Source organism: Nuphar pumila, chromosome 9, assembly GCF_984573655.1.
Source record: "Nuphar pumila chromosome 9, dmNupPumi1.hap1.1, whole genome shotgun sequence".
Taxonomy (NCBI): domain Eukaryota; kingdom Viridiplantae; phylum Streptophyta; class Magnoliopsida; order Nymphaeales; family Nymphaeaceae; genus Nuphar; species Nuphar pumila.
In genome coordinates, this window is record NC_143257.1 from 127,365,693 (window position 1) to 127,390,398 (window position 24,706).

The window sequence follows — 24,706 nt, forward strand, 5'->3', positions numbered from 1 at the left end:
GATGAGCCCGAGTCGGATTTAAACGAGTGGAGCCCAAGCCGAGCTTGAGCTAGCTCAGCTCGTTGTGCAGCCCTAATTTCATCGATTGAACTGGTCTAGATGAACCCACATTGCTGAGAGGTCGTTAATTGAAATTGTTTGTTGTTTTTAACTTGGTTTTACATGAATGCCTCAGTGGTCATGGCTGAAAGTGCAGTAAGCCTTTGAACAGTAAGGACTAGGTTGATGGTGGTTCTCTTTTATGGCTGCTCAGAATCAGGATCAGAATCAAATATGGGAAGTTGGAAAGCTGCTTCTGACTCTGCATTCAACCGTGCAATAACACACTGCACATTATTATTGAAAGCATGCACAATCTTTCTGCATTGGGTTGCAACAATCTGCAACGTCTGATCCTCTTGACAAGCCCAATACCAAATACCAATACAGCTGCAATTGCCCTCATACATGAGAAGCATTCATAAAGGCGCCTCTATTTAATTCAAAAGGCCTTCCCGGCATCATCAAAACAATGCGGTTGATGCTGCCACTAGTACTGGAAGCAGTGAGTCTTACCTTTACAAGTTTTAATTGACGGCAGAAGAATTTATTAACGCGTCAAACCCCACCCTTTTTAGTGAGATCATAATGAAATTTTGTAAAAAGAAACAAAAAAAGAAAAAAGAGTAGATGGTAGAAATGGCCCAAAAGAAAAGAAAAAACAGCGTGATTTAACTGTTCAAATGGGTGAGTCTAGGTTGGATCATGGTTGTTTCTAATCCAAAATTTAGGAAGATATAATTCGTATGAATAATTCCTTGTAACTGGATCTGTTGATGTAGAGTTGAATGTGGATCAGAAATTTATATGGTAATATTTGAAAAACAGGGCTTCTACATGTAAAAGGTACATATTGGATTTGATATCGTGTCTGAAGACTCTGAACACATATTAGACAAAAAACATTGATTTGAATCTAAAGCAGGATGTAGAGAAAAGTCCCATAAGATAAAAGCCTAAATCCGATCTGAATCCAAATTCTGATGCAAAAAAATAAAGTATCAGGTTTGGATTGAAACTTGAAAGTGGTATTGAGCTTCGATCCATTCAAACCCCTGGTCCATCCCAGTCTGAAACCACCCTCAAGGCTAAACTTGTCCTCTGAGAAATTCATGGCCAATGTTGTCCCTGAAACCGAATTCTGAGAACCTTTTGAAAAGCATTGAAGAAGACAGGCTGGTCATACTCGGAAAAGTACAAGGTGTCTACCGTCTGAAACCAGCCACTTTGGCGATTAATGAATTAGTGGCCAGACCAAACAAACCAGGTCCGGTTTCAGGTCTGATTTGATCTGTCTTCGACAGGTACACCCTACCGGGTCTGAACCAAACCTCTGAAGTCTCTACTAAGACCGTCCCTTTAATTAAAATTTAAAATAAAGGGAAATTTTCATTTAGGGGGCAATCTTTTCTTCCTAATTTTAAATATGGGCCACACGATTTTTATAATTTTCAAATATGGCCAAACTTTTTTCGAAAACTGTCAAACAAAGGCCTGCACTTATTGTTCTTCTTTAACTCAAGTTAATTCATAAGTCAAATTACAATGGTGACCTTCATCCTTAGAGTTCAAACTGTTTGTTTTTCTTTTTTATTGCGATGATGTTTGATGCATTCATATGAAAAAATCATGTACCATTTGTCAACCATGCAACTCTGGCCCTCAATTTCGGGGTGGTCGCGTATGACAGTTTCCAGTAAAAGTTTGGCTCATATTTTGAATTTTAGAAATTTGCTGCTCAAATTTGAAATTAGGGGCAAAAGGTTTGTTCTTAAATAATTTGTTTTGGTCGAATAAAGAATACTCACATGAGGCCAGTAGAATGAATATAAGAAAAAGATTGTGAACCGGAATTTTCATATATATATTGTTCCTTAAAACCTGATTTTTAAGGCTTGAAAATCGATGCATTTTGGAGGGTTGAGTACCTTGATAATCACTCATGCCCACTGTCTGAGCATTAAAGAGAAGCCTAATAACCCCGTAATAATTGATGTATTTTGCACATGATTGTATGATGTTTACTTAGCGCGCCCGTTTAAACATAGATCAAACTGAATGTCCATTTGGCAACCCCGGATCAAATGACAAATCTTGCGAGAATATTATCCGAACGTTAAAAACGGTAATTTCTCATGATATTTTCAATTTCCCACGAGTTTTTTCATCAAAAACATAAATATTACGTTTTAAGCATGACATTTATGTTTTTATCAGCTATTTATCATGAAAAACTGTGTGGTTTTTATTTTTAAAATAATTTTTATGTATATTTTCTTATAAAATTTATTTTATTGCAAGATTTTGCAGAAAAAAAGCTAGATTTTCAATATTTCGTGAGTTTTTTGGCTGCCTCGATATTTTGCCGTTTTTAACTTGTCACTATGCCCCGGATATAGGTAGGGGTGGCAATCGTGTCGGGTTGGCGGGTCGACCCGACGGGTTGGCGGGTCAGCATACCTCAACCCGAACCCGACCCGTTTATTAAACGGGTCGGCTGTGGCAAACACGAACCCGACCCGTTTAATAAACGGGTAACCCGACATGACCCGCCAACCCATTTAATAAATGGGTTGGGTCGGGTAAACGGGTTCTCAGGTTCGCAGGTCAGGTTGACGGGTCGGGTTGGCGGGTCGGGTTGGCAGACGAGTTGGCGGGTCAACCCACCCGCCTAACCCGTTTATTAAACGGGTCAGCAGGGTTGGCATACCCCCAACCCGACCTGTTTAATAAACAGGTTACACGGGTCGACCCGTTTATTAAACGGGTTGGCTTAAGCCCAACCCGAACCCACCTAAGAGGCGGGTTGGCGGGTCGTGTCAGAAATTGCCACCCCTAGATATAGGGGCTCCTCAAAGAACTGTGCCACTCGTTTGTGCTGCTTTTGGTGCTATGGTGGTGGGTAACAGACTTGGGCTTGCGCTTGCAAAATAGGCCCCTCATCTTATAGACCGGCAACAGTTGGATCCATCTGTATCCAACTAGAATCCATCCAAGTTTTTTGTTATTTTTTTTTAACAAAAAAACTCATGATATTTTAAAATATTTGTTTTTTAGTATGTAGAATACTTGAAAGGGGTAAAAACATAAATAACTACATACATGAAAAACAAACAATTCTGCAAAAAAAAGGTCATGATGATATTATCAAAACTTATAGTATTATGTAGATTTTTACGGATTGTGAACATCCCACGATAATATCCTCAAGATATTCAAGCAGTTCACGCTCTTACAAATGGATATGGATCGGATCTGAGACCCGACCCAAATTCATTGATAGGTGGAAGCAGGGGTCCAGCGTGCGCGGCCCGCACGTGACAAGGGCGTCCCTTTCTATCCGGGTTGTCGGGAAGGAAGTCATTAAACTGCTCTCAAGCAAAGATAGAAAGGACGGGCAGGTCCTCACGTCCTCCGCCTCCTCCTATTAATTGGTGTTCACAGGCAGTCCCGATCCGACTCCCTCCCTTTCCAGGCTTTGACGGAACCTTCATCCTCTCTCTCTCTCTCTCTCTCTCTCTCTGGTTTTTTATATTCTCTCCAACCCCATCGTCTCTCTCCAGCCATCCATTCATATCCTTTTCTTTTCCCGAATTACCAATTCTACCCTTCCTCTCCCGAAGAAGCTTCATTCTAAATCTTCCCCTTTCTCAATTTCTCCATTCTCTTCTCTCTCGGACAAAGAACATTCCCCTCTCTCCCTCTCTCGTGGTTGAACGATTGATTTCGGTGAGTATTTTTTTACGGCACAGCTTAATAGATAAATGATGTAGCGAAATGGGTTTTGATTTTTTTTTTCATTTTCCCTTAAACTTTAGGTTCCCTCCGCCTTTTTTTGAAAGAATTTGGTTCGAGATTGAAAATTTTGCTTGTTTTTTTCTTCATGTTACAAACTTTTTATGCTGATTATTTTTTTTTTCAATGAATTGATGTGCATCTCTTCTAAGGAAAATGCCATATTTTTTGTGAGTTTATGGTTGTGATTGAGATTTGGACTTTTATGTGGCGTTTTGTGATTTGTTCAGGAAATTTTTGTTTTCGGGAATAGCGGTGTGACGGATTTTTTGTGCCTTTGTTTTGGTTTTGGTTGTGTGATGGTTTCATGCATTCATTCTTGACTATTTTTCCGTCGAAATCAAGCTCTTATTTTATTTGATTTGTGGTTCTGGGAAAACGAGCAAATTTAATGATTGTAATATGCTCCCATTTTTCGGTTTCTTGTTTGTGTTAGATTGGGATTAGCCGATTTGGGTTAGTAAAGGGCATATTGCTCTTCTTTCATGAAGTTATTCCATGATTGTGTTTGAATAAAATGATTTTATTATCTGTTGGTTCTTGCTGAGGCCATTGGTTCACTTTCTCTGTTTTATGCTGAAATTTCCCAAGCCCCTTGATGCATTCATGATATTGGATGGTGATTAAACTTTTTGGGTTATGTAACGCGAGATTGTAAAAGGGCTTTACATTTGCATTCCATAACATCATCGGAAGAGAATGTAAATCACTTAAAATCATAGATGGTAAACATGAACTATTACAGATAGGCCTCAGTGGCATTCATTCCTCATGTATAACAAAGTATCGATATAAAGAAGGTTGTTATGTCAGGATACTTAAGCACATGGTTGCCAGCTCTGCTGTGGCTGTATGAGTGATGAAAATGTTGAGTTATAACCCCCACATACACAAAAATAATTCCTTCCTTTTTTTCTCCTTGCTGTTCAAACATAAGGAAATTAACTTCCGTATTCTAGCCAAGAACTATATGGTGGAAATCTAATTTAAAACAAGTCCTCGTATTAGTGCAAAGAGACTGCACAAAGAAATTGTAGTTTTTATTACTTTACAAACAAAATGCAACCATGGTCTGCTCATCTTTTACTTAATTTTTTTAGTTAAACATGGGTGCTGAACTCAACATCCCTTGGTAAACAAGTTGCAATTTTAACTGCTCCGTCATAATGTATCCAAACAATGCCATTACTATTGTTAGTACTTTTTAGTAGATATATTTGCATTATTGCCATAGGAAAGAAAAGGGATCAGGGAGTAATGAAAAGTGGTTTTAATAGATGTATCTATGTGATTTCCAAGGAAAGAGAAATTGTAATCAAGGAAACCAGCATCAGGTTGCGATTTGTCTGATTTTCTTTGAACATTCTTGCATGCGATTTGCAAGTGGTGTGGAGCTTTTCACAACTTTGAAAACTTCTATGTTCATCAAAAGGTTAGCATCTTATGGTTTTGGTGTGTTCTTATTTGCCAGTTTACTTGTGTAATTGCTGATAGGTTTTTTGGTACGTCCTTATACTTTTATAGTCCGTGTGGTACCTTTGTAGTCTAGGATGTTAATGATTGGTGTCTTGGTGATGCTGTGGCTGTACAAATTGTCATTTAGCTGAAGCATCACCAGATTCTGTTAGCACAAGATTCAGTGCAGGTTAGGTGCCATAGGACTAAATTATGGGATGTGATTTATACTTTTCTGTCTGTTCTGCGATTTCAATTGTTTTAGTAGCTTTTATTATGGAGAACTTTTGCTTTGCACTTTCAGGTTGATGTTTTTCTTTTCTGGTATTTCCAGTTAATATGAAATACTGCCATCATCTAATTTGTGCATTTTCCTAGAATGTGCAGGCGTTTTTGGAGAATTTGTCCACTATCGTTTAGGTTATCTCTGGAGGCTGAATAAGCAGAAAACTAGCGGCAAATCCTCCTCTTAATTTGTGGTCTTCCCTAGATGAGCCATCTTATACCGGGGAAGAAGCAAAGAAAAAGTAGCTTTGACTTTTCTGGATCTAGTTGTATGGATGAATTGCCCTCCTTGTCAGTGTGCTCCGATTCTTCAGTTGGTTCAAGTGGACCTTCTTTTGTTGCACCTCTCAAAGCACCAAACATAAGGGAGCCTGTTATTCTACCAAACAGTGATATTGATGGACTTCTGGAGTGTCCAGTTTGTAGTAACTCAATGTACCCACCAATACAGCAGGTTTGCATTCCCTTGCTTCTATTTGCAATGAAAAAATTTTGAATGTGACAAAAATAAAGGAAATGGAAGGTGCTTTCCAAGTAATTTTTTTTTGGAGGGCAGTGGGACATAAATTTTTGCTTGGCTCTACATGGGTAAGGTCCATCGCTTCTTCAATTAGACTTGGACCCAACTTGTAGAAGTTGAGATGTCCATGGAGCCTTAAGAGTCTCATTTCAGAAGGCAAAAAGTATTTTTTGAAGATGTTTGCTTCCTTTGTTTGAGTTCTCTCTCAACTTCACTGGCCTTAGGAATTTGTATTTGTTTTCTAGAAGTGACATGACAGACGGAGAAACTATAACCTTTGCTAAAATGTAATGTTATTTTATTTATAAGTCTGATGAAAGAAAACTGCTTTTTAGCTAGCTAAAAGGAAGAGAAAAGAAATGGATAAACATATTGTGGTGTTGATATGACCTTAACAGGCAGTCTCTGATATTTTTTGATGGAAACAGTTCAAACTCCAGTGATAAATCTGAGCCAATGCTATCTATTCATTTTTCATCTAAGGATGTCAGAGCATGTGCAGCCACTGAAGTGGTTGGACTTTAGTTTGTCCAGGATATTGGCACTCCCAGAATTGGTAATAGTGGTCAACCTTCTGATAGCTAGTGAGGATTCATCATCACATTTGGCCATTTCATATATTTTTGGTTTAATAAGATTCATCATCACATTTGGCCATGTCATATATTTTTGGTTTAATAAATTTTTATTTTTGTTTGTTCAAAAAGAGAAAGATGCTTGTTTCGGCCATATGAGGGATCCTTTTGAATTGGATTGCTTGAAGATTTTCTAGGATCTGCATGTATGTTATTCTGGTTTATGATCAATTTTAGAACAGTTACCATGTGATTAGATAAGTTTTATTAATGGTGAGGCCACATGGATTTTCACCATGTCGTCAGGAGGCAAAATTTCATAAATTTGATCATGTTCCGCGATCAGCATGACCTCCTAATATACTTCTAACGAATTGAACTGATTCATAGTAAGCAATTTCATTTCTAGACAATATGTGAGCTTGAAATTTTCTTCTGTTTGTTAATATTTGTGTGCATGCTTTTGCAGTGTCCAAGTGGTCATACACTCTGCTTGGATTGCAAATCTAGGGTGAAAAACAAATGCCCTATTTGTAGAAAGGAAATTGGTAACATCAGATGCCTTGCATTGGAAAAACTGGCAGCTTCTCTTCTCCTACCTTGCACATATCACCATTTGGGTTGTGAAGAGATGTTTCCATATTACAGTAAGGTAAAACATGAGGCACGGTGTGTATTTCGGCCCTACAACTGTCCCCATCCAGGCTCAGATTGTTCATTCACGGGGGATGTTCCTTCGCTAGTGGAACATCTAAGACTGTCTCATAAGGTGGATCTTCAGAATGGTTGCACCTTCAATCATCGGTATGTGAAACAGGACCCATGTTCCGTGGACAACGTTTCCTGGACATTAACTGTAAGTTCTTTATGTTTGTCCTTTAGAAATCATCATTTTCATGATAAATACCAGCAAAATTATTGTATGGAATTGGATATGATAGTCAAAGACTCAAAGTTGCAATTTCAGATATTAGAGATATATCAAAAGGTTTGGTGATCTCACTTGGCCTGCCCTAGTGAAGAGCTACAGTAATTCGGGAAATTAAGGAGCATGTTGCTTAGTATGGACTAGGTGAACGTAGGATTTGAGACTTGTGCTGGATGGCATGATTTTTATTTCCTTGTTCATTTGTCCAAGCGTGGCACCAAATTGACCAAACCAATTTGTTGCAGTCTGTCTGATCATCCTGTGTGCATTAGGTTGAGACAACTTGATAGAATCTGATTTTCACATGGATCTTGTCGCACAACTCATCCTGGACCATCATTTTTCAAGTTTCTTGAAAAAGAGTGTTAGCATCCAAACTGAGTCAAGCTGATTGAAGCAATAAGGACCTTCCCTGCACTGCTTGCTAAATACGCTCATTTTCCTGTTGTCATATCCATTGAAATTAAATACAAATTGCTTATTACTTCATAAGAATTTATCTAAAAAAAAAAAAGACTAAGAATAAATCGCCACATGCTTATCCATTTCCAGTTTGTCACATTTGGACTCCTCATCCAGATAATCTGCTCCAAGGAAATTGGATTTTGTTCTGTGGTTGCTTCTGGTTGTCTTTCTAATTATTATTTTGGCTATCCAATTAGCATATGTTATTCCTATTATAATTATTTTGCTTTAAATTTGGCTCAGCTGTTCAACTGCTTTGGCCATTTCTTCTGTCTGCACTTCGAAGCATTCCGACTAGGTACCGAACCTGTGTACATGGCTTTCCTCCGGTTTTTGGGTGAGGATTCCGATGCCAGAAAATTTGGCTACTGCCTTGAGGTTGGTGGAAATGGACGCAAATTGACATGGCATGGTGTGCCAAGGAGTATCAGAGACGATCACCGGAAGGTCCGTGACAGCCATGATGGGCTCATAATACAGAGAAGCTTGGCTCTCTATTTCTCTGGTGGTGACAGGAAAGAGTTGAAACTTAGGGTTACTGGCAAGATATGGAAGGAAATCTGAAGCTTATAAGAAAAAAGAAAAAAACTCCAAATGAATTGTTTACCATGTAAATCTAAAATTCTATCTCTATTCTTCTCTCAAAATGAAAGAAGAATGGTCTTGTTTAATCTCTCTCTCTCTCCCCGCCCCTGCCCCCACCCCCTTACCCCTGGAATGATCAGGTTATTTATTCTAATCAATGCATTCAAAAATCAGCGGGGACCTGCTAGTTCAAAGAAAGTCTATCTATGGGACATGAGTACTTCAAGATGCCCAGAATATTCATGTCAACGCTCTGTGTGCTTGTGGGTGTTTGTCACAGTTATAATCGTTAGATAAATATTTATGATAAATCTTTTATGGTAATGCGCTGGTGCTTCCCCATTTCTCGTTTTGCCACGTTAGGCCCTTTCAAAAATCATATGTTTTTGCAATTTTTATCACATCTAACACCATAGATGTGATCCATAGGTTTTGTTTAGTGGGAACACGCTTTTGGATCACCGGAATCTGACCTATATAAAGGGGTTTTCGGTGATCCAAAATCAATGGATCACCAAAATCAATGGCTACGAAGGCATCAATTTTTTCTGGCTCATAAAATCAATTTTTTTTGTCAAAAAAAACATGATCCAGATTTCCATTAAGTTGAGCATGCTAAACACATCTAACAGTTCAGACGTATCACAAAACACTTTACACTATGGGGCAGTATGAGTAAAGTGAGCCTCATATGTTCAATTTTCTCTCTTTATATATATATATATATATATATATATATATATATATATATATATATATATATATATATATATATATATATATATATATATATATATATATATAACTTAAGACAAAAATGATGCATTTTCCCAAATGCCTTAATTATTTTAAAATTTGTCCGCTGTCCAAAACCATAAATAGGCAATTTTGTAAGACTTTTATCCTTTGCATAAGCAAACATCACAAATTTCACATGATATATGGTTTCGCTCGTTGGCTAAGGCACTAAATGTATATTCCTACATTTTTTTGTGATCTTAAAAAAAATGCACGAAAATTATGTTATTTGCGTCGTTTTCTTTGTTAATCATAAAACCATAAATACCTTAGTAAAATTGAATATTTTATACTAAATTTGCAGGATACCATGTTAACCTTGTTTCTTTTTTATTTAATTGTTACTTAAATGTATGTTTGCACCTATTTTTTTGTGGTGTTCACGAATCACACAAATATAACTCATGTGAATATTTTTATGATCGTAACTTTACAAATATTTTAGAAAAATCACATATTTTATAATAAAGTGGTAAAAAATTATGTGAACCTTCTTTCTTCTTTTTTTAGTTGTGACTTAAATGTATGCTCTCACATATCTTATCATTGAGATTAGTAACAACTTTAAAATCAACGCATGAATCAAACTTCTTGTTAGCTGAGTTTTTCTTACACCTTTCTTTCTTTAGAAGCTTTCGAAACATGATTATTGCAACAAACTCTTAATCTTTTTTTTTATATTCTATTTCAGTTTTACACAGGCAAGAGTTGTTAACTGTAATTTCGCCAACATTTCAATTGTTTTTTGCTATCCCTTTAGGGGAGACTGATAATCGAGCATGTATTTTTATGGTAAATGTTGGACAACTAGTATTTTGGCTATGGAGCAGTCTCCCTCTCTATCTATGTGTCAAGTTTATTATGTACATCATAGTACATAGGATAACCCAATACGTTATTTTTCTTCTTTTACAGGTATTGATGTGCTCCAATACTAGAGGATGATGTAGATGTGAGCTCCTCAAACATAGTTGCTATATTGTGTCAAACTTTGCAAACTTTACCTATAACAGAAGCCAAGTATCTTATAAAATCTTTCCTATAAGAGATATACCTTAAGAATTAAAAAAAAAATCTTGCAACAAATATAAAATTACTGCATTGACAAGCAACACCACCACTGCATACAAAATAACTTAAAGAAAATTAAGCATTCCAAAAACACTAAACTAAAAAATATGCTTAAAAAACATTAAACAATATTTAATTATACTAGATAAGAAAAAAATTGCAATACCTCTAGGCATTAGAAGATGAAAGTGCTCGTAGCTATCACCAAAGTGTGGTTAATTTATTGTCTCATTGTAGAAGAAAGAACATCAAGCCATTAAACCAAGCAGTTGAACTGCTATTCAGTTGTGTCAATAAAACCCAACATTTACGAAGGTAAACTCATACTGCTATAGTTTCTTACATTTTTCAATGTATTGATTATAAACATACTTTCTGTATAAATGATAAAGAGAGGTATAAAGGAGATGTAACAATATAAAAAAATGTTGAAATATATAAGCTCAATATTCTTGCTATTTTATAAATATTGAGAAAAAAGGTTATTGAAAAACTCATTAAAAATATTGTGCTTTCTGAAAAAACTCATTGTTAATAATGTACTTACTAAAAAAATTATCATCGTTGAATATAAAAAAATCAACGATGAAGTGCAAAAGATGAATCGTCGAAAATAGTTGTCGGAAAAGTTACTATTTTTTTTTTATGAAAGATCAAGAAAGTTGAGGACCACAAAAAAAACTTAGAATATGCGAAAATAACACTAGAGTGTGGACAATCACTTTTTATTTCTCTCGAAGAGTCACATTTATTCTAGTAGAAAAACTGCAAACATGAAAGAACATCACACATTTAGATATATGGTCTTACTGTGGTATATGCGTAGTTAGCAACATATTTGTGTCTCTCCGCACAATTGGATATATGATATTCTTATAAAATATATGATTTTACTATTTACAAATATGCAATTATGATTAAAAAATGTTCACATAAGTTACATTTGTGTGCTTTGTGAAGACCGCAAAAAAATATGTATAAATATACATTTAAGTAATGGTTAAAGAAGTGAGAAAACAGGTTCACAGGGTTTTCCACGACTTCGGTATAAAAATTGTGATTTTTCTAAGATATCTACAAAGTTATTATTATAAGAAGGTTCACATAACTTATACTTGAGCGTTTCATAAAGACCACAAAAATTAAGTGTGAACATACATTTAAGTGATGATTAAATAAAAAAAAAAGGTTCACACAGTGTCCCATGAATTTGATATAAAATATGTGATTTTATTAAAGTATTTGTGATTTTATGATTAACAGAGAATACCACATATATAACATAATTTTTGCACGCTTTTTGATGACCATAAAAAAATATGTGCGAATATACATTTAAGTGAGGTTTTGCCTTAATTGATGGACAAAACGATATATCATGCAAAATTCATGTTGTTCGCTTGTGTGAAGGGTAAAAAAGTCCTAACAAGTTGTTTATCGGCAGTTTTGGAGAAAATTTTAAGGCATTTGGAGAAATAAGTCTTTTTTTGTTATGCAATATAAGCATTTTTTAATATATATATATATATATATATATATATATATGAGAGAGAGAGAGAGAGTATGGGTATGTGTTGTAACTTTTAAAATAAATTTGGATCTTGAACAAATATTTCATTTTATAACACACCTCATCTTTCTTTGCATAACTGGCACGATAGAAAACTCCATCTTCCTCCTTCTATATTATTCCTGACTTAATTTTTGTTATTTTGTGTTTACTTTTGTAAATCAGACTAATAATCACTATGTTTGTGTGTGTGCCCTTATAAGACAGAACACATTTGTTTTAGTAAAATATTAACTAGGATATTTTTTTTTTATTTCTAACGAGACAAAGCTAATTTGGTGGTGACTGAATTGCCACTTTAGGACGACCTTCAGTTGCATAGAATGCATCAGGTCCACAAACAGTTCATTAAGGTGTGGATTAAAAAATGATGAGAACAATCGTCGTTTGAGTGGTGCTGACCCCTTTGTCTGAAGTCGATCCCATTATTTTTTATAATTTTGATATTTTTTCGTGTGTAAAATTGTAAATAGCCAGCTTTGAAATGTACTTTTTACCTTTTACCTTTTGCATAAGTGAAACTCATGAAGTTCGCACAAAATATCACTCCGTTCCTCACAAACTTCCACTTAGAAATGAAGTCTGCACATTTTTTTTATAGATTTCATGAAATTCAGATAAAAATACGTGAAAACATCCTGTTTAAGTCAAACCTTGAAACTTCGCAAATATCGTACTAAGTGTGCATACATCTCAGAAGTTCGCATAAAAATATGTGTAAACATCCGATTAAACTGAACCTCATAACCTCACAAATATTTGACTAAGTGCATATATATCTCAAAAGTTTACATAAAAATAAGTGCGAACATCGGGTTAAAGTGAACCTCGTAACTTCGTAAATACTTGACTAAGTGTATATATACCTTACAAAGTTCACCTCATAAAGTTCACACACCTTGATGCTTGGGTATAAAAATTGATTCTACGCACCTTAAGGTTTTTTTTCTGCTCGTTTTAGAGTTCTTTATGGTTTCTAATTGGCTTCATGCTGGCCACTTTTTTAAAGTTTGAGGATGTTCACACTTATTTTTATGCAAACTTCTTATATATAAGCGCACTTAGTCAGGTATTTGTGAGGTTACGACGTTCACACATATTTTTATGTTTACTTTTGAGATACATGTGCACTTTAGGTTTGAGTTTAACAAGATGTTCGCACATATTTTTATGCACACTACTTACTCAGACATTTATGAAGTTTCAAGAATCCAGTTTGACAAGATGTTCACAAATATTATTACATGAACTTTGTGTAGTTTGGAAAAAAAATGTGCGAACCTCATTTTAAGTAAAAGTTTGCAACACCGACAACGCTATATTTCACACAAACTTTGTGACGGGTAAAAGGCAAATCGGTTTGCATTTTAAGAAGTGAATCTGGTATGAGCTTGTCACCATCAGAACCTGAATTTGTTTAGCGAACATTCACATCCGAGTAGTCAAATACGGTATTGACCACATCTGATCAGAAACATTTACAGTTAAAATCATTCTGAATCTGCTGATTCAGATTGAATCAGTCCTCTACCGATTTGCAACAGGGGATGATTCAACCCCCCACCAAAAGACCAATTTTGGGTTGAATGGGCCCAAATTGGCAACCCAAAATTGGTTTAATTCGGGATTGAATCGGTTCACTAATTAAAAAATAAATAAACGCCAAACCTAAACCCTTTTTTCTTCTCACTAATTCTCACCCCATCTCCCCACCACCCCGCTCTCCCCTCTTCCGGTGCCCCCCTGCTGCCGAAGATCCGAACCAAGCCTATCTGGTATCTCCCATCGCAGGAAAACATTTTTCCCTCTCTCTCTCTCTCTCTTCATATTATAATATATCTAAATATACCGATTTACAAAAGATTCGATTCGATTTTTTGGCTTTTTGATAAATCGATTCACCTAGTGAATCGATTTTAACAATATTGATTTACAACCCTGGTCATCTACGTTGGCATCAATCCCGAGCTCCAGATCCAGCCAATTTTCTAGTGGGATGACGGTTTGGGGTCAGGTATCCAACCCACTGAAACCATGACACGATTGCCAATTTCGAGGTATGCGCATCAAATTTATTCGAGATGACAAATTTAACCGAAACAAAAGAGGCGATGAGAAATAGTGGAGATTGATTCTTGAAGCGAAGTAGAAGGGATATTATCTATCTCTATTCGTTCTCGTCCATCCCCTCCCCTCTCTCTCTCTCTCTCGCGGTACTGATCCATTGTTTGATTGTTTCCTTCTTTTATCTCTTTGTTGCTTGCACTTGCTCCCCACTACAATTTGACCTTTTTTTTCTTGTGATTTGAAGGTAAATTTCGCTTTTGCGATCTTCCGGAGGATTTCATTTGGGTATGCTTCATCTGTCTTGAAATTTATGATTATGGTTTTATTCTGTTAATTGGTGGTGGGTTTCGTGGTTGATAGTTTCGATTGTTTATTTGCTCCGGCGGGGGCGCTGGATCTCTGCGGTGCATTTTATTTGCTCATCGTGACTTGCGTTGTGGGTGTTTCTTCTTCTGGTTTTCTCGCGGCGTTTTTATTATCCGGGTAGTGGAATTTTAATCCTTGAACCCGTCAAACACTGTACTTTTGATTGTACGCTACATATTGTAGTACGTTGATTGCTTCGTTTTATATATGTTTGTGGTCTTTTCATTGAATTATTTAGATGCTATGATTTTTCTCTGATTTTGGAAGTTGGGTAATTCGTTTGGATTTGAAGAGTTTTACATTCAGGTCTCTCTCTCTCAGAGTAGCAAATATATTTCAATAGGAGACTCCTTGGGGATTTCTCATAGTCTGAAAGTTCGATGGACACATTAATTTGAGCTCCTTCCACCTGAACAGTCACTACCTAAACGCCTTCTTGAAGAAAACAAGTGGCATTGATGCGCCCCCACATTCTCGAGAAAATCTTGAGTTTGTTCAGTAACATCGAACAGTCTTCTGGGTATCTCTTGCTGATTAATAAAACGTATGCAGTGAGCTACTAAAGCCTTTTCTTCCATAAAGTCTTCCCTGCCATCTTTAAACGCCGTTCATTAGCTAGCATTAGACCTTCCTTTGGCTGATAATGTCAAAATATCTCTGACTTTATCCGTTTATCGTCCCTAATAACTGTTTGAATAGCCCTTACTGATGAAACGAACCATTACTGTTTGGTTTGATTCAATGTTGCCTACGTGGAAAACATCTGATCTGCCTTTGGATCCATGATGTTCTTAAGCTTCAATATTGTGTGTTATCCTGACATGTTTAAGGTTTCTTTTGATGTATGGCTAATTTTTAGTTCCATTTTTATTCTTATTTTTTGGAAAATAAAAAGGTAACTATACTAAATAATACTTATCATGAATTACCAAGCTATATATATAGCAATATATATATATATATTGCTATATATATATATTGCATTCGTACCTGGGATACATGGATCTATTGCTGGGTTTCCGATTTCCCTTGGCAATGGTTCAAGTGGGGTCTTCCTTGATCTCGATCTGCTACAGGTCAGACTCCATCCTTCACGAGGTGGAACTAGAACTCGGTGTACTGGCATGGTGAACCACAATTGGCTCAGGGTCAAGGGAAACCTCTGCTACTGGAGCTCCTGGATTTGCATCAAGCTATCGTCCAGTTCCAGCTTGAAGCATATTGATTTTTGATGGAATTGTTTAGATATTCCAACACTGGTAGAAATATCCACATTGATGCTTCCAACATTCGGGGCATATCTCTGTTTGACTTTTTTGTCCAATCTTGAAAGGGTAACTGAGATTGTTTGTCTATGCATAGTATAGAAGGTGGTTCTCTTTAGAAGGATGGATAGATTGAATGGTCCTGCTCGTGTCATGATAGTTTCAGATCTTGACCATACAATGGTAGGCCTTCTCTCATGTTTTATCATAATTTCAAGTTGGTTATATCAAGTATGGATGAGATATTATAACTTTCTAAAACATAGTCAATTTCATGATTTTTTTTTTGCAGGTTGATCATCATGATCCAGATAATTTGTCATTGCTTAGGTTTAATGCCTTATGGGAAGCACATTATAGGCATGACTCTCTATTGGTTTTCTCTACTGGAAGATCATCTACTCTCTACAAAAAGTTGAGGGAGGAGAAGCCAATGTTGACTCCTGATATAACTATAATGTCTGTGGGGACTGAGATAACTTATGGTGAAGCTATGTTGCCAGATGATGGTTGGGAACATGTTCTGAACCAGAAGTGGGATAAGAATATAGTTGTTGAGGAAGCATCCAAGCTTACGTATCTCAAGTTTCAGGTTTGTATTTGGTTCTTGTTCCGCAGAGTTTCTTATTGGAGACATGATATAATCATGAATACATTCATATCATATCCAGTTTATTTTAATGCAAGAAGCAACAGATATGGAGGTTTAGTAAAAGTTGATTTCTTAAGGATGTTATGATCTGAGTCCTTTCTGTGATTATATGAGATGTCCACAGTCATCAACTGAGCAACGACCTCACAAGGTTAGTTTCTATGTTGAGAAGGAGCGCGCCCAGGAATCAATTACCACCCTTTCAAACAAGCTAGAGAGTCATGGGGTAAGATACTAGCTATGACTGTGTGTGTGAATAAGTGAGTGAGTGAGTTTGTATTCTGCTACAAAATTTATCTGCTTCGTAAGAAAATTAAAAATGACATTAAAAATCATTTGGGTTGTAATGTCGTTCTTTAATTAAATTTCTTCAGGTTTGGTTTCTCTCTCCTTGCTTTTGGAGGGTAAAGCAAAATTTTATTAAAATATTCAGATAGTAATGAGACATCATGAAACAATCAACAAACATCATGAATCCCCTGGGGAACATGTCCTTACAATGAACCCAGACTGGGATGGCCAATCCAAGCAACACCTGCATCACTCATTTGTAGATGCATAAAGCTTGACCATGCTCCTTAAATAGTGATGCAATGACTGAAGATCTAGAACCTGTTCTTCAAAAACTCTCCCGTTTCTGGTTTTCCAAATAGTCCACTAGGCTGTTTATAGCCACCAAACTAAATGAACCTGCAGCTCTTTCCATGTTTTTCATCCAAGACACTGATGATATATCTAATACTGGTGTTTAGGAATGTAACATGCATTAGCTAGAGCAGGAGAGGCCTAATCTTAGGAATAGAAAGACTGAGCAATAGCTCTCTCTCTCTCTCTCTCTATGGTATATTTTTTTCCCTCAAAGTTTTGAAATGTCTAAAATCATGCTTGCTTTGTTTTCATTTATTGTTTATCTATTTTTGCGCTTAATGTGATTTTAAACTTGTTTGTTATGTCATGAGTAACTCTAATATCTTGGTTGCTAACTCTCATTTTTTCATCACCATTTTTTAGTTAGATGTGAAAATCATTTACAGTGGTGGCATTGATCTGGACATCTTACCCCAAGGGGCTGGTAAAGGACAAGCTTTGGCATATTTGCTCAAAAAGTTTAAGTCTGAAGGAAAATCTCCCATAAGTACTCTTGTATGCGGTGATTCTGGAAATGATGCTGATTTGTTCAGTGTCCCGGATGTTTATGGTGTCATGGTAGGTGGCCTGGAAGCATGATATTCTTCTCTATATATTTTATATGACTTAGGGACTGGGTATAGATTTCTGCCTGTGTTAATATTGATAAGAATGTGTACACCAAGTAAATAAATTTTTAGTTCAATGAAGTTTCCAACATGAAGCATTAGCTTCCCATGTTCCTAAAGTACCAGTACTTGACCCTAGGGTGATCAGTAAAACATTTCCTGGTATATGATTTTTTCAATTGTTACTACTTTGAATGCAATTTTCAATTTTGTTCCATTTGTTGATTTGCAGGTTAGCAATGCTCAAGAAGAACTACTGCAGTGGCATTCAGAAAATGCCAAAAACAACCCCAACATAATTCATGCAACTGAGAGATGTGCAGCAGGAATCATACAAGCTATTGGCCATTTTGATCTAGGACCTGCCACCACACCAAGAGATATCACCGACTATTCTCATTGCAGGAAAGAAAGTTTCACTCCTGGGCATGCAGTGGTGAAATTTTATTGCTTGTATGAAAGATGGTGTCATGCTGACATTGAAAATTCAGAGAAGCATCTGCAAGATATAAAAAATACCTTTGTATGTCATGTTTGCTTGATGAAATACTAAACTTTATTTCTGTTGTTTTTTACTTTAAGTAGACCTTGCCTTTGGAATAAGGTTATTTATTAAATGTTGTCCATCTACCAATGTAACAGAAGTTTCTATTTTTCTGGTTTCTTGAAATATTCTCATTTTCTAGTCATAATTTTGTATTTTTTTGTTTGGCAGTATCCAAATGGAATTATTGTCCACCCTTGGGGTGCTGAACAATTTCTCTGTGAAGCTGTAGAGGCATTGAGGCAGTGTTATGGTCATAGGCAGGGAAAACAATTCCGAATATGGGTTGATAGGGTCTCAGCTGCACAAATTGGTTCTGATGCGTGGCTTGTGAAGTTTAATAAGTGGGAGTTGTTTGGTGAGTGCCACTAGACTTAAGAAGTATCAATTTGTTATGTGTAAGAAGCTGCTTTTCAGTTTACTGTAATTTCATGGCTTAGGCATGCTTGTAGCATCTAGATTTGAAATTTCAAAGGTACAGAACTTGAATCATAAACCATGCAGCTTACCTTTGATATAAATAATTTCCAGAAGGATTAAGTTGCCAAATAGACACAATTTTGTGACCTGGAAAAGTATCACACATGTTAGGCCATTGATGTTTGAAGCCTTATAAAAACCTGCCCATGTGTCATATAATCGGACAGTCTTAAGAGGTGATTCTCACTAAGAACATGTAGATCAGATCTGTAAGGTTAGATACATGACAAACAAGCAAAAAAATGGAAAAAATAAAAAAGGAGGCATTTGTACTTACAAACAGAAAATATAGTCCTACATACACACACTAAGGATATGGGAAAAGATGAGGCTTTGTTTTTTGGCAACATATACATAGGGTGGTAAGCAGAGTGGAATCTGCAATGCAATGAACATAAAGAGAAAAAGGAATTAAATCTATAGGAAGGTGCTGTAGGAACAGGTTAAGGTGGAAAGCAAGTCCCAGCAAGCCTTCCACGTGATCAAAAGCTGGCACAAAAGAGAAGAAAGTATATCAATGATGTTGCAACTGTGAAAGGTGCTGCATGAGTGTGCAGGACCTGTGAGTGTGGATGATTATTTGGGTACACAACAGAGCCAAAAAGTCTCCAGGCTTAAAAATCCCGTCCTCATGAGGCATATGCCTCCAAGCTAAGAAGAGCTTTCTGTGGCTTGTTACATCCATACCTTGAGGTTTAAGAATGGAAACATATGAAAGTATTTCAAGAAATGTGAACAGTTCTCTTTATTCCTCTTGTTCATATTTTTTTTGTCGTTTTGGGAGAATCTCTTTCAGTATTTCCCCCTTTTCTTCTTTTTCTTTTTAGCCTTTTGATGTGCATGATTTTAATAATGTCATTTAATTTTATCTTTGGCAAGTTTCCCTAATATTTAACTGTTTGCTGTTAGCGATCTCATTCTTAATTTTGTTTGTTCTTTTCTCTAGGCTTTTTGCCTAGAGAGTGCCTTCAGATTTTTCTATGTAGTATTGGAACATTGGTTTCTTGTGTATTTAAATGTATGTGCCACTTCAGACTAAACCTTGCATCAGCATGAACACAGTATGTGAATATGATTTACTACCATTGTTTTTAAGGGTGTTGCCAGAGGCGTTAAGTGTGTGCGCCTTTAATGCCTCTAGCTTGGAGAAGCCTCAAGGCTTAGGCCTCTTCTACAAGGACAGAGGCTCATGCCTCTTTTCTCAAAGAGGCCTAAGCCTCTATGAGAGGCGTGACACTCCCAGTTTTTTTCACATACAAGGTATTTGTATGGTCATGGTGCCATGCACCATAAACTAGGTAGCCCTACCCCATTAATGATTATGTTAATTTACAACTGAGCCTATAAAAATTAAAAGAGTACCACTTATTCATACATTAAGTCAGTATATAATAAAAATTAAAATAGCGATGCATATTTTAGCACCCTTATAAAATATGAATTGCCTAAAAACAATTCAAAAGTCAAAAAGATATGAAAGGTCACAATGATATTTGACGGATAAGAAGAGAATCAAAGAGGATAAATTTTCATTAGATAACAAATTAGGTATTTTTTCCTCATGCTTTTTGTTCTTTTATTTTAACTTATATATTATTTCAATTTATCAAAGTGAATCCAACTTAGCCAACATAGATCTAGTGATCTGCACCTGCATATAGGGATGCCAACTTGGAGTTTGGATATTCTAATATCCAACTGATTAGACCTGATAGAGTAACCTCATCATTAATAAGGTTTTTATTCAATTTAGAGCATTTCATCTCCAAACTGGATCTAAATTAGAATCCCGGCACATGATTTCTCAATATCTCGTGTTTGATATACTCAATAAGGCCTACATTGAGTTGAATATGGTCCGATTAGCATATATAGCTAGCAGGATCTAAGTTTGATATTAGTTTTTCTATATTTTAATTTAAATCTGATCAGGTTGGCTTCAGTGATGTCTACAATTGAACAGAATTTAATCTGATTAAATCGTACCTTTATATGAGGACAAAAGAAACGACTTAGATTTTTCTACAATTTATTGAACTTTATGCCTTGAAACACATTGAGGCTTACGCCTTGGTATGCTTCAAGTCTTACGCCTCATTCATATTTTTTTGAAACGCCTCATGCTTTTAAAAACCTTATTTACTACTAAATCAAAATCCTGTAGCATTTTAAATCTGCATCTGCTTGATTTCGACACATTCAAATGTTGAATCTTGGTTTTCAGCATGCTTAGACATTTATTGGTACGCACATACCTCTGTGATGCTTTGGTTATAAATTTTTGTATGCTCTTATTATCATTTCATTTGATCTTAATTGCTTCTAATTCCAGAGGGTGTGAGGCGATGTTGCGTCACAACTGCTCTTTTACAGTCTAAGGTAATCTGGCTGGGTGTTGAATCCAGTTGATTGGTTCGTTTCAACAAACAAGGATATACATCTAAGATTGTTTACTTGTGAATGTTAACAGGGCGGGGAATCAGAACCATTCATCTGGCTTCATTTGCAACAGACATGGTTTGATGGGATGGGAAGCATTGATCAGAGTGGCTGGATGTTCTAGAAGGTGGAGAGACAACTCATGCTTCATCATCTATTAATATAATAAAGATGAACATTCATATTGGCCCAACGGAAGGTCATACTTTTTTACAATATATGTAACGTTAGCTGGTGTTAAGCTCGACCATGGTGCATCCCCCTGTATTGAACTTCAAATAGCATGATAGCAATGGCCGCCCATACAAATAAGTGGGTTTTGTGTTTTTTGAGGCATCATGATCATTCTTGTCCCACTTTGCTTTACCCCACAGAAATAATGGATGTGATAGTTTTCAAATGCAAACTCTCTGTCAATTAGATGCATCTCTCACAGGACTGCTGTATTGGTTGGTCATTGTAAATATTATTTGCTAAACGGCCTTGTAATAAAAGGTATTCAACCGGTCATGCACTCATGCTGAAGCTAGCATCCTATCTTTCTCTACAAAGTAAGATACTTGGATATGAAATGAGGTCCCCCAGTCGCAACTAGGTCCAAGTTAGGTCAAATTTCAGGTATCCTAAGCACTATTGCATGTCTGGGCGATAATGATCCGTAGTTGATTCGGGCCAAAGTCAGGATAGTCTTGGTCTAAGTCATGCTGATGAGGCTTCTTATAGCCTTGCACCTGTTTCTATCATCCTCAATCAAGAGGCTTTAACGAGGCTGCACCGTCTCTTGGTAAGAGCTTTTACGTTGCGGTTGAGTCTGCACTGGCTCGAACTCGACCCAACCTTTCAAGGCTGAGCTGAGATTAACCAAGTTTGCAATTAGAAGAAAGATTGTGTTTGCCTTGGCAATGTTTTGTTCTTACCAGTCTGGTGATGTGTTAGACCCTTCACCACTCTCCATTTTCACTTAATGGATTACACCCTTCATTTTCTTTTCTTTTTTTCGGGCGTTTTTCTTTGTTTTGGGTCTTTACCAAAAAAAACAGAAAAAAGAAAGATCTTTCATGCCTTTGTCTCAAATAATCTAGAGGACGGCTATTAATAGATTTTTAACTTTTGCAACTGCTGTTTGATTGTTTGATGAAATGCTTCGAAGATGGTGTGACTATTCTTTTCTTCTTCTTTTTTGAAGGAAATGAGTATTCTATTTTCATGCAGTTTTTTTTCTCCATCTCAATGTAAAAACCCCCTCCGACGGAAAGGTCGGAGGGGATAAACTTAAAAAAAAAAAAAGACGGTTTCCCATTTGGGAAAACCATCTTCGATAATTCAAGAAGGGGTGAGGATAAACCTCACCCCCAAAATCCGCGGGAGGGGGCGAGGTTTATCCTCAAACCCCTCACCCTGCGTGAGGGCTATAAAGACCCTCACACAGGCCCTCTTTCCGCACCCTACATCGAGAGCGAGAGAGAGAGGAAGTCAGAGAGATTAGAGGGAAGAAAAAAAAATAGAGGTTGAAGCTTACCAGAATCCGGCGCCAGCGATGAGGTAACCACCCTCTTCTATCTTCTTCTTCGCCTTCTTCTTCTTCGTTCAACCTTCTTTTCGGTGGGGTGAGGGCTGGCAGCCATGGCTGCCGACGATTTGCAAAGGGAGGTCGGCAACCATTGCTGCTGGCGTGATACAAAAAAAAAATGACAGAGGGACCGAGAGAGAGAGAGAGAGAGAGGGTCGACCGGCCCCGACGGCCAGCCGACGCTGGTGGCCGGCCCGTGCCCAGATGGGAACAGAGGAGAGGGTCGACAGGGGCCGACCCCTCTGCACCTGTGAAACAGAAGGGGTTCTGCCCCTTCCGCTCTTTTTAATCTAGATCGGGTCGGTCTGCGTCGTGCTCAGACCGAGTCGCATTCAAAAAAAAGAAAAAAGAAAAAAAGAGACTGAGTCGGTCTGGGTGTGACGTAGATCGAACTGGGTCGGTCTGGGTCGCACCCAAACCGAGACAGGTTGATTAAGGAAAAAAATATGTGTTGGTTGAACCGGTTCATGCCAAACCGAGTCTAGCCGAACCAGTTTATATGGACCGAACCAATCTGACTTGAATTAGTTCGGACCAACCCAGTTCAGACCAAATCGGTTCAGACCGATTCGGGTCTGAGCTGAACCGATTTGGATCAACCCGAGTCAGACTAAACTGGTTTGGGTCTGACTGGATCTGGGTTTTTAGTTTAGATCCAGTTTGAACTAGACCTATTTTGGATAGAGATTGACTGGTCAAGATATGTTTGGATCAGTCTCAGAGCCATATCAAAATTGGTTATGGATCTAGTCAGACAGATCTAAATCCATTCAGATAGCTCTGGATCCAGTCAAACAGTTATGGATCCATTCAGACAGGTCTGGATCCAGTCAAACTATTTTGGATCCAGTTAGACTGTTCTGGATCTAATCAAACAGTTTTGAATCCAGATAAGTAATAGATCTGGATTCAGTTGAACTGTAATGGATGTAGATCATAGATGGATCTGGATCAGAGAATTCTAGAATGACACCAACTCTGTAATGACCACAATACTCTTTTGGGTACCCGAGATCTATTTTTGGTAAAATGAACATAACTTTGAACCCCAAACTTAGAATTGAGTGAGGTTTGGTGCATTGGACTCGTATTGAAGAGAGAAATCTATTGGTATATTGATTTAGTCAAATTACTGATACAAAAATTGAGGGTTCATAATTAAATTCAAGAAAGGGTATTTTGGTAATTTAGTAATGTTGTGTAAAGTTTTGTGCATTAATATGAAAATATTATGTAACCATATTATACTGTTAGACCTTCGTGTGGCTCGATTTTTGGGAGTGCACAAATTCGCCTTCAAGGCAAGGGATATTATAAGTAATTTTAGAAGTGAATAAACATTTTATGTTACATGTTATTGTGATTTTGTGTATTAATATGAGTAGCATGATAGCTTTCGAGTGATACCATGACATGCATAAAAATTATCATGCTTGACATTATGAGTTGATTTTATGCATATGGTTGTAATATCCATGTTACTTATGACGTGTCTTACATAATTGAAAGAGATTGTATTTGTGATTGCATGTCTAAATGTTCATTAATATCATGCATTATGATGAGAGTATGTTAGATTGGAGTTTCATATAGTCTATTCATGTTGTATGAATAAATGTGTTGAGATCAGCACGCATAACCTCTTAAATTCTGAAAGTAGCGACCTGTGGCAAGGGCTACCTGGTTCGCGGCCAGAGTGCAGCCACCACAGAGAGTGGGTCGTCGGTGATTTAACGATGTAGAGACCCTACATCTTTGTGTACGTAGTGAGAGAAGTGTGAGTCCTAAAGTCATCATGAGATTTAAGAATGAGATTCGTTGTGAAGAATTCACATCACTCGTAAGAGAACGAGTGTATGACGAGTTTGAGAATATGGTTCAATGGGTTGAACTTAGTTATGACTTAGAGTTTCACTCACACCGGGTCGGGACTCTTCAGGACTAGGGATGGTTGATAACCATCATGGTTAGGATGTAGCAT

At 36.9% G+C, this 24,706-nt stretch overlaps 2 protein-coding genes across 4 annotated transcripts; both read left to right on the forward strand.

Moving 5' to 3' along the window:
• The first annotated feature begins 3,496 nt into the window (after window positions 1–3,496).
• Window positions 3,497–8,946, forward strand: LOC149829391 (E3 ubiquitin-protein ligase DIS1-like). 2 transcript variants are annotated; one of them, XM_090018086.1, is made up of 4 exons: window positions 3,497–3,768; window positions 5,677–6,028; window positions 7,139–7,525; window positions 8,306–8,946. In XM_090018086.1, exons 2-4 carry the CDS (start codon window positions 5,780–5,782, stop codon window positions 8,624–8,626), a joined length of 957 nt encoding a protein of 318 aa, XP_089874212.1. In that variant the 5' UTR covers window positions 3,497–3,768; window positions 5,677–5,779; the 3' UTR covers window positions 8,627–8,946. The 2 variants fall into 2 exon arrangements, with proteins under 2 accessions (XP_089874212.1, XP_089874213.1); XM_090018087.1 differs by having other exon boundaries at window positions 3,530–3,768; window positions 5,668–6,028.
• Window positions 8,947–14,126: 5,180 nt separating this feature from the next.
• Window positions 14,127–21,671, forward strand: LOC149829392 (sucrose-phosphatase 1-like). Of its 2 annotated transcripts, none has more exons than XM_090017367.1 (10): window positions 14,127–14,299; window positions 14,398–14,438; window positions 15,882–15,967; window positions 16,077–16,376; window positions 16,561–16,662; window positions 17,448–17,642; window positions 17,925–18,215; window positions 18,408–18,594; window positions 21,049–21,095; window positions 21,187–21,671. In XM_090017367.1, the coding sequence occupies exons 3-10, from the start codon at window positions 15,908–15,910 to the stop codon at window positions 21,277–21,279; spliced, it is 1,275 nt and encodes a 424-aa protein (XP_089873493.1). In that variant the 5' UTR covers window positions 14,127–14,299; window positions 14,398–14,438; window positions 15,882–15,907; the 3' UTR covers window positions 21,280–21,671. The 2 variants fall into 2 exon arrangements, with proteins under 2 accessions (XP_089873493.1, XP_089873492.1); XM_090017366.1 differs by having other exon boundaries at window positions 15,887–15,967.
• Window positions 21,672–24,706: the final 3,035 nt, after the last annotated feature.